We start from the raw sequence: 16,224 nt of genomic DNA, 5'->3' as shown, positions 1-16,224 counted from the left end.
CTGAAATCGCTCTCTTGGAATTAAATCCTTCAAAAACCCCACACCTTGAGGAAGCTCCCATGGAATCATTGCCATGAGCTGCTCCCCTGAGGATCTTCTCTGCAGGGCCCTCCTGCCCTTGTGTCTCATCTCTGCTCAGGGCAGGAATTCCAGGAGGAAATTCCTGCCAGCACAGGGAGAGGATTCACCCCTACAAATCCTCATGATCAGCTCTCAAAGGAGGATTAGGTTTGGATTGGATACTAGGAAAGAATTCCTCCCTGTGGAGAGGGACAGCTTGCAAGGTCATGGAGCGATGGGACAAAGTGGAAATGGCTTCCCACTGCCAGAGGGCAGGCAGGAATGGGTGGGATCTTGGGAAGGAATTCCTGGCTGGGATGGAATTCCCAGAGAAGATGTGGCCAGGGATCCCTGGAATGTCCAAGGCCAGGCTGGATGGGGTTTGGAGCAGCCTGGGATGGTGGAAGGTGTCTCTACCCATGGTAGAGAAGTGACACTGGATGGATTTGAATTCCCTTCCGACCCAAACCATTCCAGGATTCTGGGATGAGCCATCTGCTCCCCGGACAACACCCCAGGAGCTCACCCACCTTTGCTGCCTCCTGTCTCAGGGTGTCCTGCTGGGCCAAGGCCTGAGCTGCAAAAGCCAGGGCTGAGCCTGTGTGGAGGCTGCTGCCTTTGGAGGAGAGATCCTGAGCTGCATCCAGCCTTTCCCTGATGCTCACGTAATCCGTGAGCTCCACACTCATCCTGGGAATGGAAAAAGGGGGAATAAAGAGCAAAGGGTGCACTGGAAGTGGCCATAACCAGAAATAACATTGACATTTAGGATTTTTCCAGTTGCTCAGAGTAGCTGAGGCTGCCCCTGGATCTCTGGAAGTGTCCTAGGCCAGGCTGGACATGGCTTGGGATATGGGAAGGTGTCCCTGTCCATGAAATCTGGGATGAAATGGTCTTTAAGGTCCCTTCCCACCCAAACCATTCCATGGATTCAGCTCATGCCGGAAAGTTCTCCTCACAGTGGTCAGGGGAGTGCAGGGAACCAGCCCCAGACCCTGGGACCACAACCCAGGATCTAAAACTTGGAATTTGAGTGTTAAACCCATCCTTCCTGCCCTGAACTGGGAATTTGAGTGTTAAACCCATCCTTCCTGCCCTGAACTGGGAATTTGGGTGTTAAACCCATCCTTCCTGCCCTGATCGTGGAATTTGACTGCTAAACCCATTCTTCCTGCCGCCAAATTGGAATTTGAGTGTTAAACCCATCCTTCCTATCCTGAACTGGGAATTTGAGTGTTAAACCCATCCTTCCTGCCCTGAACTGGGAATTTGAGTGTGAAACCCATCCTTCCTGCCTCCAAATTGGAATTTGAGTGTTAAACCCATCCTTCCTGCCCTGAACTGGGAATTTGAGTGCTAAACCCATCCTTCCTGCCCTCAAATTGGAATTTGAGTGTTAAACCCATCCTTCCTGCCCTGAACTGGGAATTTGAGTGCTAAACCCATCCTTCCTGCCCTGAACTTGGAATTTGAGTGTTAAACCCATCCTTCCTGCCCTGAACTGGGAATTTGAGTGTTAAACCCATCCTTCCTGCCCTCAAATTGGAATTTGAGTGTTAAAATCATCCTTCCTTCCCTGAACTTGGAATCTGAGTGTTAAACCCACCCTTCCTATCCTGAACTTGGAATTTCAGTGTTAAACCAATCCTTCCTGCCTTGAACTTGGAATTTCAGTGTCAAACCCGTCCTTCCTGCCCTGATTTCAGAATTTGAGTGTTAAACCCATCCTTCCTGCCTCCAAATTGGAATTTGAGTGTTAAACCCATCCTTCCTGCCCTGAACTGGGAATTTGAGTGTTAAACCCATCCTTCCTGCCCTGAACTGGGAATTTGAGTGTGAAACCCATCCTTCCTGCCCTGAACTGGGAATTTGAGTGTTAAACCCATCCTTCCTTCCCTGAACTTGGAATTGGTGTTAAACCCATTCTTCCTGTCCTGAACTGGGAATTTGAGTGTTAAACCCATCCTTCCTGCCCTGAACTGGGAATTGGTGTTAAACCCATCCTTCCTGCCCTGAACTGGGAATTTGAGTGTGAAACCCATCCTCCCTGCCCTGAAAGAATTCCCTGTGTCCAAGCACCTCTGGGTGACTCTGCTGAGGGTTCAGCTCTTGCTCAGAGGTTCCCCAGAGCTGCAGAAGCTCCATCCATGAGCTGAGAAGCTCCATCCATGAGCTGCAGAAGCTCCATCCATGGAGCTGCAGAAGCTCCATCCATGAGCTGCAGAAGCTCCATCCATGGAGCTGCAGAAGCTCCATCCATGGAGCTGCAGAAGCTCCCTCCATGAGCTGAGAAGCTCCCTCCATGAGCTGCAGAAGCTCCCTCCATGAGCTGCAGAAGCTCCATCCATGAGCTGAGAAGCTCCATCCATGGAGCTGCAGAAGCTCCCTCCATGAGCTGCAGAAGCTCCCTCCATGAGCTGCAGAAGCTCCATCCATGGAGCTGAGAAGCTCCATCCATGAGCTGAGAAGCTCCATCCATGAGCTGAGAAGCTCCATCCATGAGCTGCAGAAGCTCCATCCATGAGCTGCAGAAGCTCCATCCATGAGCTGAGAAGCTCCATCCATGGAGCTGCAGAAGCTCCATCCATGAGCTGCAGAAGCTCCATCCATGAGCTGCAGAAGCTCCATCCATGAGCTGCAGAAGCTCCATCCATGAGCTGCAGAAGCTCCATCCATGAGCTGCAGAAGCTCCATCCATGAGCTGAGAAGCTCCATCCATGGAGCTGGACCCCAGCAGTGGCTGGAGGAGGAGGCTCAGACCCACCTTGGTGTCTCCCCATACAGAGCCAGGCCCAGCTGGACTCCTCCTGCTCCGGTCTCGAAGGATCTGGCCACGCTCCCGATGAAATCCTGGAGCAGCCGGGAGCTCTCCTTCCCCGCGCTTCCCTCCGAGTGCCCCACCAGGAACAGGATCTCAGCCACCTCTGCTGTCCTGCAGGCTGGGGGACAAGAGGGACAGCGAGTGAGGGACACCCCCCAGAGCCACCCGAATTCCCAGGACATCCAAGGGAAGGAGTGCTTCCCTTCCACAGGTTTAGGTGCTCCCCAGAGTGTTGTGTCCCCCTAAATTTCCTCCTAATTCTTCATTTGGATGTTCTGACCCAGGAGAAGCTTCTCATCCAGAAGTGCCCCATCCTGGGAAGTCTCCAAGGCCAGGACAACCTGGGGAAGTGGAAGGTCCCTGTCCATGGCAGAGCTTCCTCCATCCACGCTGATTTTTGAGAGTCTTCCTCACCCCACCCTCATTTGCATTCAGGGAGAATGAGGAGGAAAACAACAAATATGGGATTCCAAAGGGTGGGATTTTCCAAAAATGGTGGTTTTGCCCTTTCCCCTATAACTGTGACAACCCAGCTCATTCTGGGGGCTTTCCTTTTTATTTTTTTTTGGGCAAAAATTTCCCAAAACCTTGGAATTCCTGCTTGGATCAGGTACCTGGAGCTATCATGGGAAATGTGGGACTTTAAATATATTTGGATTGGTACCTTCTGGAGGAAATCCCAGCCTGGACAGCTCTATCAGTCACAGGGGGATAGGATGGGAGTTGGAATTTTCCATGAACATCCCATTCCATCCATCATGGCTTTGCCAGAGACATCTCCAAACTTTGATTTATTGCCCTGCTCCCAGCCCGGAATTAAACAGCACCAGAGTTGAGTTTCTTGGTTAATTGATGGACAGCAGCTTAATTAAGCTAATTTCCGAGCTGATGCTGAAGATTCCATTAACTCCTTGTTGAATTTAAGGGGTTTAGATGGATCTGCACCTCCAAACCTGGGGGTTGTTGGAAAAAGGAGGATCCCACCCAGCCTGGGACAATCCTGGGAGCTCTGGATTCACTCTGGGGGATGCTCCCAAGGATCTTCCCCACCCCCGAGACAAAAAAATACATCCATGGGGCTCTTCCCTGGAATTCCTTTTCCTCCTGCTTTTTGGATCCAGCCCCTCATCCCCCAAAGCTCCTTGTGAGCCTGCATGGAGCAGGGGAGGTGAATCCTTGTGCCATCCCCACTCCCTAAAAACCAGGAGAAGGATTCAAGGCTTCCTTGAGGACTTCCCTCTTCCATTTCCCACGTGGTGGCTGGAACCAGGTCTTGGAATGCAGAGGGAACACTGCTCCCAAAGGAAAGTGTTTTCCCTTTCTCCCCACTTTCCTCTGGAGCAGAGGCAGGACAATGAGCAGAGCCCTGATTTCTCCATGAATCCCAGATGAGGAATTCAGGCCCTGAATTCAATCATAGATTGAGGCCTGAATTCAATCCCAGAGCAGGAATTCAGGCCCTGAATTCAAGCCTGAATTCAATCCCAGAGCAGAAATTCAGGCCTGAATTAAATCCCAGAGCAGGAATTCAGGCCCTGAATTAAATCCCAGATCCAGGCCTGAATTCAATCCCAAAGCAGGAATTCAAGCCCTGAATTCAGGCCTGAATTCAATCCCAGAGCAGGAATTCAGGCCCTGAATTCAATCCCAGAGCAGGAATTCAAGCCTGAATTCCTCTGAAGATCTTCTCTGCAGGGCCCTCCTGCCCTTGTGTCTCATTTCTGCTTGTTGCAGGAATTCCATCAGGAAATCCCTGCCAGCACAGGGAGAGGATTCATCCCTACAGGTCCTGAATTCCTTTGGAGGTGCTCTGTTATCCACACAATCCCAACCTAAGAGGGTCCTGAGCAGGAATTAAAGGCACCACAGCTCCACCCTGACAGATCCATGCGTGGTTTCAGAAAAATCTGCTCAGAAAAGGGATTTTAGTCCCCAAAATGTCCCTGTGGTGACTCAGGTGTCACTTGTCACTCACCTTCATGAGCAGCCCCAGCTCGGAAGGGCCCCGTGGTCAGGGCCAGGACAAGGATCTGGATCTGGGCACACAGCATTTCCCTTGGGAAGCAGCTCCTGGGAATCCCTGGAAGCCAGCACCGAGCCTGGAGAGCCCCTCACCTGCAGAGGGAAAGAGGTTGGAGCTGGGCCCACCTGAGGGTGACGCTCCCACCCACCCTCAGCGCCAGGAAAAGCTTTTCTCCTGCTGAAAAGGCTCCTCCTGGCTTGGAAAACTGGGATTGAATCTTCCCATTAGAAGCTGTTGACTCCTCATCCTCCTCTTCCTCCCCATCAGGAGGTGCTGCCTGCTCATCCTCTTCATCCTCCTCACTGGGAGCTGCTGCCTCCTCATCCTCCTTATCCTTCTCATCTGGAGCTGCTGCCTCCTCATCCTCCTCTTCCTCCCCCATCGGGAGCTGCTGCCTCCTCATCTTCTTCTCCCTCCTCAGTTTCCTCATCCGGAGCTGCTGCCTCCTCATCATCCTCTTCCTCATTCTCCTCATCTGGAATTGCTGCCTCCTTTTCTTCCTCATCCCTTTGGGAGCTGCCTCCTCATTCTCCTCATCCTCTTCATCCTCCCTACTGGGAGCTGCTGCCTCCTCATCCTCTTCATCTTCCCCATCAGAAGCTGCTGCCTCCTCATCCTCCTCTTCCTCAGGAGCTGCTGCCTCCTCTTCCTTCCCATCAGAAGCTTGCTTCCTCATCCTCCTCTTCCTCCCCATTGGAAGCTGCTTCCTCATCCTCCTCTTTCTCCCCATCAGAAGCTGCTGCCTCCTCATCCTCCCCATGACAAGTTTGCCTCCTCTTCCTCAGGAGTTGCTGCCTCCTCTTCCTCCTCAGCGGAAGCTGCTCCCTTCCTCATCCTCTTCATCTTCCCCCATCAGAAGCTGCTGCCTCCTCATCCTCAGGAGCTGCTCCCTTCCTCATCCTCCTCTTCCTCCCCATCAGGAGCTGCTCCCTTCCTCATCCTCCTCTTCCTCCCCACTGGAAGTTGCTCCCTCCTCATCCTCTTCATCTTCCCCCATCAGAAGCTGCTGCCTCCTCATCCTCCTCTTCCTCAGGAGCTGCTGCCTCCTCATCCTTCCCATCAGAAGCTGCTGCTCCCTCCTCATCCTCCTCTTCCTCCCCATTGGAAGCTGCTTCCTCATCCTCCTCTTTCTCCTCATCAGAAGCTGCTTCCTCCTCATCCTCCCCATCACAAGTTTGCCTCCTCATCCTCCTCTTCCTCAGGAGTTGCTGCCTCCTCTTCCTCATCCTCTTCATCTTCCCCCATCAGAAGCTGCTGCCTCCTCATCCTCCTCTTCCTCAGGAGCTGCTGCCTCCTCTTCCTTCCCATCAGAAGCTGCTGCTCCCGCCTCATCCTCCTCTTCCTCCCCACTGGAAGCTGCTCCCTCCTCATCCTCCTCTCCCTCCTCGGTTTCCTCATGCGGAGCTGCTGCTGCTCCTCATCCTCCTCTTCCTCCTCATCTGGAGCTGCTGCCTCCTCATCCTCCTCTTCCTCCCCATCGGGAGCTGCTCCCTCCTCATCCTCCTCTCCCTCTTCGGTTTCCTCATGCGGAGCTGCCGCTGCTCCTCATCCTCCTCTTCCTCCCCACCCTCCCCGTTGGGAGCTGCTGCTTCCTCTTCCTCCTCTTCCTCCTCCCCCAGCCCCTTTCCCTTCCGCGGTTCTTTAACTGCAACCTGAGACCAAAGAGTGGCAAAAAAAAAACAAACAAACAAAAAAAAACAAAAAACAAAAAAAAACCCAAAAAAACCAACAAAAAAACCCCAAAACCAAACCCAAAGCCAAACCCTGGACGGACAAACAGACACAGACGGACGGACGGACGGACCGCGCTGCTCACCCGGCTTTTCTCTCCCCCGTTCCCAGGAGCGTCCCGCGGGGTCCCCGCACCGGGAGATCCGAGGCGGAGAAAACTTCCCGGGGGGAATGGGGAAAAGCAGAAAATCGGGAATTCTGAGGCGGGGCTGCTCCGGGCGGGGCCCCAATGCAGCTGCCCTGGACGGACAGACGGACGGACGGACGGACGGATGGATGGGGAGAACGGGGCACGCAGGGGATGCCGCCCCGCACGCTCCCGGCAGGAATGCGGGAATGGAAAAGGTGGGGGAGAAAAGGAGGGGAAAAGGGGTAAAAAAAAAAAAAAAATTAAAATATTTTTACCTCGTGGGCATAAAACGACGATAAAATAACTGGGATGTTTGCGAGGGAAGGGGCCGGCGCAGGGAAAGGGGGGAATTTGTTCCCAGGGGAGATGAAAATTCCAGGTATCAGCACCTGGAGAGGGGGGGAAAACAGCAGGATTGGGGGGGAAAAAGTGATTTATGGTAAAATGCGGGAGTCTGACACTGCTGGGGGCGCGAGCGGGGGCAGCAGAAATTGAATCCTGATTTATCTCCTCTCCCCACATTTCTATGGAATTGTCGCCTGCATGGAGAACTGGAGGCAGGGAGGGGAGTGAAGGATCAAATGCTGGGAAATGACCCCAAAAAGGGCCCGAGCACCAGCTCCAAACAGGATCCCAGGAATTTATTGGAATTCTCACTGTCCTGGGACCAAACAGGATCACAGGAATAAATCTGAATTCTCATTGTCCTGGGACCAAACAGGATCCCAGGAATAAATCTGAATTCTGAACCACAACTCCAAACAGGATTAAGGGAATAAATCTGAATTTTCCCCTTAGCTCCAAACAGGATCCCAGGAATAAATCTGAATTCTCCCTCTTGCTCCAAACAGAATCACAGGAATAAATGTGAATTCTCACGGTCCTGGGACCAAACAGGATCCCAGGAATAAATCTGAATTCTCAGCCCTGGCTCCAAACAGGATCAAGGGAGTAAATCTGAATTCTTCCCCCTCAGCTCCAAACAGGATCCAGGAATAAATTGGAATTCTCACTCTCCTGGGACCAAAACCAATCCCAGGAATAAATCTGAATTCTCCCCTCAGCTCCAAACAGGATCCCATGAATAAATCTGAATTCTCAACCCAATTTCAAACAGGATCAAGGGAATAAATCTGAATTTTCCCCTCAGCTCCAAACAGGATCCAGGTGTAAATTGGAATTATCACTCTCCTGGGACCAAACAGGATCAAGGGTAAAAATCTGAATTCTCAGCCCCAGCTCCAAACAGGACCCCAGGAACAAATCTGAATTCTGAACCCCAGCTCCAAACAGGATCAAGGGAATAAATCTGAATTCTCAACCCCAGCTCCAAACACGATCAAGGGAATAAATCTGAATTCTGAACCCCAGCTCCAAACACGATCAAGGGAATAAATCCGAATTCTGAACCCCAGCTCCAAACAGGATCAAGGGAATAAATCTGAATTTTCCCCTCAGCTCCAAACAGGATCAAGGGAATAAATCTGAATTTTCCCCTCAGCTCCAAACAGGATCCAGGTGTAAATTGGAATTATCACTCTCCTGGGACCAAACAGGATCAAGGGAATAAATCTGAATTCTGAACCCCAGCTCCAAACAGGATCAAGGGAATAAATCTGAATTCTGAACCCCAGCTCCAAACAGGATCAAGGGAATAAATCTGAATTCTGAACCCCAGCTCCAAACAGGATCAAGGGAATAAATCTGAATTCTGAACCCCAACTCCAAACAGGATCAAGGGAATAAATCTGAATTTTCCCCTCAGCTCCAAACAGGATCCAGGTGTAAATTGGAATTATCACTCTCCTGGGACCAAACAGGATCAAGGGAAAAAATCTGAATTCTGAACCCCAGCTCCAAGCACGATCAAGGGAATAAATCTGAATTCTGAACCCCAGCTCCAAGCACGACCAGGAATAAATCTGAATTCTGAACCCCAGCTCCAAGCACGACCAAGGGAATAAATCTGAATTCTGAACCCCAGCTCCAAACACGATCAAGGGAATAAATCCGAATTCTGAACCCCAGCTCCAAACAGGATCAAGGGAATAAATCTGAATTCTGAACCCCAGCTCCAAACAGGATCAAGGGAATAAATCTGAATTCAAAGTCCTTGCTCCAGACAGGATCCCAGGAATAAATCTGAGTTTTCACACCCAGCTCCAAGCAGGATCCCAGGAATAAATCTGAATTCTGAACCACAACTCCAAACACGATCAAGGGAATAAATCTGAATTCTGAACCCCAGCTCCAAACAGAATCAAGGGAATAAATCTGAATTCTGAACCCCAGCTCCAAACACGATCAAGGGAATAAATCTGAATTTTCCCCTCAGCTCCAAACAGGATCCAGGTGTAAATTGGAATTATCACTCTCCTGGGACCAAACAGAATAAAGGGTAAAAATCTGAATTCTCAGCCCCAGCTCCAAACAGGATCAAGGGAATAAATCTGAATTCTGAACCCCAGCTCCAAACACGATCAAGGGAATAAATCTGAATTTTCCCCTCAGCTCCAAACAGGATCCAGGTGTAAATTGGAATTATCACTCTCCTGGGACCAAACAGGATCAAGGGAATAAATCTGAATTCTGAACCCCAGCTCCAAACAGGATCAAGGGAATAAATCTGAATTTTCGCCTTAGCTCCAAAGAGGATCCCATGAATAAATCTGAATTCTCAACCCCAGCTCCAAACAGGATCCCAGGAATTCATTGGAATTCTCACCCTCCTGGGACCAAACACGATCCCAGGAATAAATCTGAGCTCTCAACTCCAAACAGGATCAAGGGAATAAATTGGAATTCTACCCTCAGCTCCAAACAGGATCACAGGAATTCATTGGAATTCTCACTGTCCCGGGAACAAACAGAACCCCAGGAAAAAATCTGAATTCTTCCCCCTCAGCTCCAAACAGGATCCAGGAATAAATTGGAATTATCACTCTCCTGGGACCAAAACCAATCCCAGGAATAAATCTGAAATTTCCCCTCAGCTCCAAACAGGATCAAGGGAATAAATCTGAATTCTGAACCTCAGTTTCAAACAGGATCAAGGGAATAAATCTGAATTCAAAGTCCTGGCTCCAGACAGGATCCCAGGAATAAATCTGAGTTTTCACACCCAGTTCCAAGCAGAATCCCAGGAATAAATCCGAATTCTGAACCCCAGCTCCAAACAGGATCAAGGGAATAAATCTGAGTTCTGAACCCCAGCTCCAAGCACGACCAAGGGAATAAATCTGAATTCTGAACCCCAGCTCCAAACACGATCAAGGGAATAAATCTGAATTCTGAACCCCAGCTCCAAACACGATCAAGGGAATAAATCTGAATTCTGAACCCCAGCTCCAAACACGATCAAGGGAATAAATCTGAATTCTCTCCTCACCGCCTGCAGCCAAATCCGGAGCTGCATCCCAAGGCAGCTTCCGGCCATTGGGAAAACCCCAACCCAGCCACCCCTGGAGCTCCCACCACACACACAGAGGAGATTTCAGCTCAGGAAAAGTAAAATAGAGAATCAGAAGAATTAGAGCCCCCACATCCCAAAATCCCATCAGTTTTCCTGTGTGGAGCAGGGAGGATTTCCGAGCCCGGGGTGCTGGGGATTGCAGAGCTCATGAGGAGAACATCTCACCCTGGTGGGTCCCATCCATCCCCAAAATCCCCTGGCCAAAAAGGGCCAAAAAGGTCAAGGACAGAGGAAAAGGGAGAACCAGGAGCCTCCAGGGTGAGCAGGAACACATCGGCTTGAGAAAATGGGGAAAAAAATCCCAGGGAATCCCAAAGGCCCCGCCCGGCTCCAGGTGAGGCCTAAGGATCTGCAGGGCCCCGTTAATAAACGAGGGCCTCAAAGAGCTGCTAAAAGGGATTTAAATCAGAGCTGCTAAAAGGGATTTAAATCACCCATCGGCTCCCAGGTGTTCAAGCACCCGCGGGTTGGAGGGTGGGAGAGGTGGAATTTTTGCTCTTCCCTGCAGGGAAATCACTTGAGCCGATGTTCCCCCACTCCAGCAGAAAATCCCAGGAATTAACCGGTTCCTGCCCAGAAATATCCACAATTTTCCCTCCCTTTCAGATAATTCTTGTCTCCAAGCTCTCCAGGATGACCTCAGTTTTAGGGATTGGTGCTGATCCCAGGTTTCAGAGGATAAATAAACTCAGGCCTAACAAGTGAGCCTAATTAACCCCGGCAGAGCTCCCTGAATGCCTCGTTAGGGAGCTGAAGGGGCCTAATTGCAATCGGAGCCGCATTCAGCAGCTGGATCCACTCCCAAAATTGAGTGGGGCAATCAGGAGCTCTTTGTGCAGCTCCAGCACAATTCCCGACAGGATTGGGGCTCCCAAAAACGCTGCAGGATGAGGGGTTGTGGGTTTAACCCAGGCCCAGAGGGGTTTAACCCTGCAGGGCTTGGGAAGAGGTGGAGATGTGGCATTTTGGGGACACCCAGGAGCAAATCCAGAGGAACCCATGGAGCTGCTCCAGGGCTGGGAATGTTCCCCTGGAGCAGGGAGGGATCCAGGGAGAGCTGGGAATGTTCCCTGGAGCAGGGAGGGATCCAGGGAGAGCTGGGAATGTTCCCCTGGAGCAGGGAGGGATCCAGGGAGAGCTGGGAATGTTCCCTGGAGCAGGGAGGGATCCAGGGAGAGCTGGGAATGTTCCCCTGGAGCAGGGAAGGCTCCAGGGAGAGCTGGGAATGTTCCCTGGAGCAGGGAAGGCTCCAGGGAGAGCTGGGAATGTTCCCTGGAGCAGGGAAGGCTCCAGGGAGAGCTGGGAATGTTCCCCTGGAGCAGGGAGGGATCCAGGAGAGCTGGGAATGTTCCCTGGAGCAGGGAAGGCTCCAGGGAGAGCTGGGAATGTTCCCCTGGAGCAGGGAAGGCTCCAGGCAGAGCTGCCAGCACAGGGCAGGGCCTGCAGGGGCTCCAGCAGAGCTGCAGAGGGACTGGGGACAAGGCCTGCAGGGACAGCACCCAGGGAATGGCTCCCACTGCCAGAGGGCAGCCATGGGTGGCATCTTGGCAATGAGCAATTCCTGCCTGGGCTGGCATTGCCAGAGCAGCTGGGGCTGCCCCTGATCCCTGCAGTGCCCAAGGCCAGGCTGGAGCAGCCTGGCATGGTGGGCTTGGAATGGGATGGGCTTGAAGGGCCCTTCCCATCCTTCCCTTGGATGTTGCAGGGATCAGGGGCAGCCCCAGCTGCTCTGGGAATCCCTTCCCAAAATCCCAGCCCAGGCTCCCTCTCCAGGGAATTCCCTCCATTCCCAGCTCTCCCAGCCTGGCATTGGATCCATCCCCACCCCGACTCCTCTCCAGGAAGGGATTTTGGGCTCTGGGGGCTTCACTGGCAATCTCAGCACTCCAGGAAGGGTCTCCCTTCCCTTTGCCATCCCCAACTTCCATAAAAACCCCTGGGGATGGATTCTGAGTGTCCCAAATGCCAGAATGGTTTGGGTGGGAAGGGCCCTTCAAGCCCATCCCATTCCAAGCCCACCATCCCAGGCTGCTCCAGCCTGGCCTTGGGCACTGCAGGGATCAGGGGCAGCCCCAGCTGCTCTGGCAATGCCAGGAATTCCTGTTAGGATATGCATCATTTTAAATAATATTAATATTGCCAGGATTAAAAGACTTGGAAAGGGAAAAGAATAATGAGAATAAAATAAAATAAAATAAATAATATAAATAACATAATAAATAAATAATATATATATATTATATATATAATATAATATAAATATAAATATATTAAATAGTAGTATATATAAATTACATATATAAATATAATATATAATATATATAAATAATATATATATATTATATATATAACATATGTAATATAAACTATAAAATCAATAAAATAAAATAAAATAAATAATTTTTTAGGCATTCTTGCCTGCATTTCCTGAACAAAGCAAGGGTGGCCTCTGTCACCAGCCCTTCCTGGGGTTTGGATTTTTTTTTCCACGGGATGAAATTTGTGGCTGTTCCACAAGGAATGAGGTGGAAAACAGAAGGAAAAAAATCCCAATTTCAGCCATGGAACAACCTCAGGCTGAGCCTGCTTTTTGGAATAAAAATAAGTGGAGAAGGATAAACGTGGGGGACACAAAACTGTCCCCTCATGGTGACAGCCACCCACCCCAGCTGCTGCCAGCCTGGAATTCTGATTTATCCAATGGAAAAACCAGCCAGCGATCCCTAAAAATAACCAGAGCCACTCCTGTGGGTGAGAATTTAAACCTCCACTTCAGATTTGATCCTCCCTGGAAATATTAAACTGCAGGATTTGATTTAATGCAAGGAGGGAGGGGAATTATCCCGAAATTTGTACCACCCTCCTGAATCCAAGTGTCCTAAAAAATATTTAAAGAACCTCCCAGATCTCTTTTTAATTTTTGTCCCTTTCCAGATATTTTTTGCTCCAAGTCGGATTTACCAGCCTGGAAATTCACGAGAAGTAAAAACCCAGTAACAAGAAAAGAATAAATCTAATTTTTTTTTCCCCTTTGCAGTATTTTTTTGCACAATTCCAATTTTGCACAATTCCAGAATCCCAACCTCATCTCCTCTCCTCACTTTGGAGGGCAGGGACCACAACAGAGTTTTCCCCTCATTTTTCCAGAGATTTTCCCCATTTTTGACTCACCTGCTCCATGGGAGCATCCAAAATTCAGCATTTTTTCGAGATGTTTCACCCTCAGATAGCAAAGGGAGCTGAGCGCTCCGGGATGCACCGAAAATCCCGCAGATTCCAGGGAAAACCAAGGAGCTGGGAGTGAACCCTGCTGCCTCTGGTGCTGCCAGGGAGCTGCAGCTGTGCCAGGGAAATTTTCCTGCAAAAGCTGCGGATGTTGGGAGAGAGGGATGAGGGGAAAATAACGGGAATGAAAAACCAGGAAAAGCACCTGGAGAAGCTCCATCCTTCCACAATCCAGGAATTTCCTGGATGCACCTTGGATTGTGTTTCCATTCGCCACCCTGCAGGAACTTCTGGGAATATTTACATTTTTTAACCATTAAAATTTTATTTTTACCTTCTCTAAGTCCTGTTGTGATGATTCCCACAGGTTTTTATCTCACTTTTTATCTTCTCTCCTTGAAGTTTCCATCCCACTTTTTATCTCCTCTCCTTGAGGTTTCCAACCTCCATCTTTGGTTTAAATTTTTGCCAATCCAGGGAAATTTTCCTGCAAAAGCTGCGGATGTTGGGAGAGAGGGATGAGGGGAAAATAACGGGAATGAAAAACCAGGAAAAGCACCTGGAGAAGCTCCATCCTTCCACAATCCAGGAATTTCCTGGATGCACCTTGGATTGTGTTTCCATTCACCACCCTGCAGGAACTTCTGGGAATATTTACATTTTTTAACCATTAAAATTTTATTTTTAACCTTCTCCAGATTCCGTGCTGATCGTTCCTGTAAGTTTTTATCCCACTTTTTATCTCCTCTCCTTGAGGTTTCCAACCTCCATCTTTGGTTTAAATTTTTGCCATTCCAGGGAAATTTTCCTGCAAAAGCTGCGGATTTTGGGAAAAGTCACGGGAGGAGGTCGGGGTTTGTTCCTCCAGGGATAATGGGAATGAAAAACCAGGAAAAGCACCTGGAGAAGCTCCATCCTTCCACAATCCAGGAATTTCCTGGATGCACCTCGGAATGTGTTTCCATTCACCACCCTGCAGGAACTTCTGGGAATATTTGCATTTTTTAACCATTAAATTTTATTTTTTAATCTTCTCCAAGTCATTTGGTGATGATTCCCACAGGTTTTTATCCCACTTTTTATCTTCTCTCCTTGAAGTTTCCATCCCACCTTTTATCTCCTCTCCTTGAGGTTTCCAACCTCCATCTTTGGTTTAAATTTTTGACAATCCAGGGAAATTTTCCTGCAAAAGCTGCGGATATTGGGAGAGAGGGATGAGGGGGAAATAATGGGAATGAAAAACCAGGAAAAGCACCTGGAGAAGCTCCATCCTTCCATAATCCAGGAATTTCCTGGATGCACCTCGGAATGTGTTTCCATTCGCCACCCTGCAGGAACTTCCGGGAATATTTACAATTTTTAACCATTAAATTTTATTTTTTAACCTTCTCCAGGTCCTGTGGTGATGATTCCCACAGGTTTTTATCCCACTTTTTATCTCCTCTCCTTGAGGTTTCCAACCTCAATCCTTGGTTTAAATTTTTGCCATTCCAGGGAAATTTTCCTGCAAAAGCTGCGGATTTTGGGAAAAGTCACGGGAGGAGGTCGGGGTTTGTTCCTCCAGGGATAATGGGAATGGAAAAGCAGGAAAAGCACCTGGAGAAGCTCCATCCTTCCACAATCCAGGGATTTCCTGGATGCACCTTGGAATGTGTTTCCATTCGCCACCCTGCAGGAACTTCTGGGAATATTTACATTTTTTAACCATTAAATTTTATTTTTTCATCTTCTCCAGGTCCTGTGGTGACGATTCCCACAGGTTTTTATCCCACTTTTTATCTTCTCTCCTTGAAGTTTCCATCCCACTTTTTATCTCCTCTCCTTGAGGTTTCCAACCTCCATCTTTGGTTTAAATTTTTGCCAATCCAGGGAAATTTTCCTGCAAAAGCTGCGGATGTTGGGAGAGAGGGATGAGGGGAAAATAACGGGAATGAAAAACCAGGAAAAGCACCTGGAGAAGCTCCATCCTTCCACAATCCAGGAATTTCCTGGATGCACCTCGGAATGTGTTTCCATTCGCCACCCTGCAGGAACTTCCGGGAATATTTAAAATTTTTAACCATTAAATTTTATTTTTTCATCTTCCCCAAGTCATTTGGTGATGATTCCCACAGGTTTTTATCCCACTTTTTATCTTCTCTCCTTGAAGTTTCCATCCCACTTTTTATCTCCTCTCCTTGAGGTTTCCAACCTCAATCCTTGGTTTAAATTGTTGCCATTCCAGGGAAATTTTCCTGCAAAAGCTGCGGATGTTGGGAGAGAGGGATGAGGGGAAAATAACGGGAATGAAAAACCAGGAAAAGCACCTGGAGAAGCTCCATCCTTCCATAATCCAGGGATTTCCTGGATGCACCTTGGAATGTGTTTCCATTCGCCACCCTGTAGGAACTTCCGGGAATATTTACATTTTTTAACCATTAAATTTTATTTTTTCATCTTCTCCAAGTCATGTGGTGATGATTCCCACAGGTTTTTATCCCACTTTTTATCTCCTCTCCTTGAGGTTTCCAACCTCAATCCTTGGTTTAAATTTTTGCCAATCCAGGGAAATTTTCCTGCAAAAGCAGCGGATGTTGGGAGAGAGGGATGAGGGGAAAATAACGGGAATGAAAAACCAGGAAAAGCACCTGGAGAAGCTCCATCCTTCCACAATCCAGGAATTTCCTGGATGCACCTTGGAATGTGTTTCCATTCGCCACCCTGCAGGAACTTCTGGGAATATTTGCATTTTTTAACCATTAAATTTTATTTTTTAACCTTCT

At 49.1% G+C, this 16,224-nt stretch overlaps 1 protein-coding gene across 1 annotated transcript in view; it reads right to left on the bottom strand.

Moving 5' to 3' along the window:
- The window catches only part of LOC135442828 (collagen alpha-1(VII) chain-like), a 161,086-nt gene extending 156,099 nt beyond the window's left edge, over positions 1 to 4,987 (bottom strand). The window contains exons 1-3 of the mRNA XM_064703098.1: positions 4,857 to 4,987; positions 2,825 to 2,999; positions 591 to 750 (exon numbers count right to left, since the gene is read on the bottom strand). Coding sequence (XP_064559168.1) covers positions 591 to 750; positions 2,825 to 2,999; positions 4,857 to 4,932 — 411 coding nt within the window. The 5' untranslated portion in view covers positions 4,933 to 4,987. The remainder of the gene's footprint in view (positions 1 to 590; positions 751 to 2,824; positions 3,000 to 4,856) is intronic.
- Between the last annotated feature and the right edge of the window lie 11,237 nt (positions 4,988 to 16,224).

Source organism: Zonotrichia leucophrys, chromosome 1A (assembly GCF_028769735.1).
Source record: "Zonotrichia leucophrys gambelii isolate GWCS_2022_RI chromosome 1A, RI_Zleu_2.0, whole genome shotgun sequence".
NCBI lineage: Eukaryota > Metazoa > Chordata > Aves > Passeriformes > Passerellidae > Zonotrichia > Zonotrichia leucophrys.
Note: the sequence above shows the minus strand (reverse complement) of the source record. Positions and strands in the feature narration are given on the sequence as shown.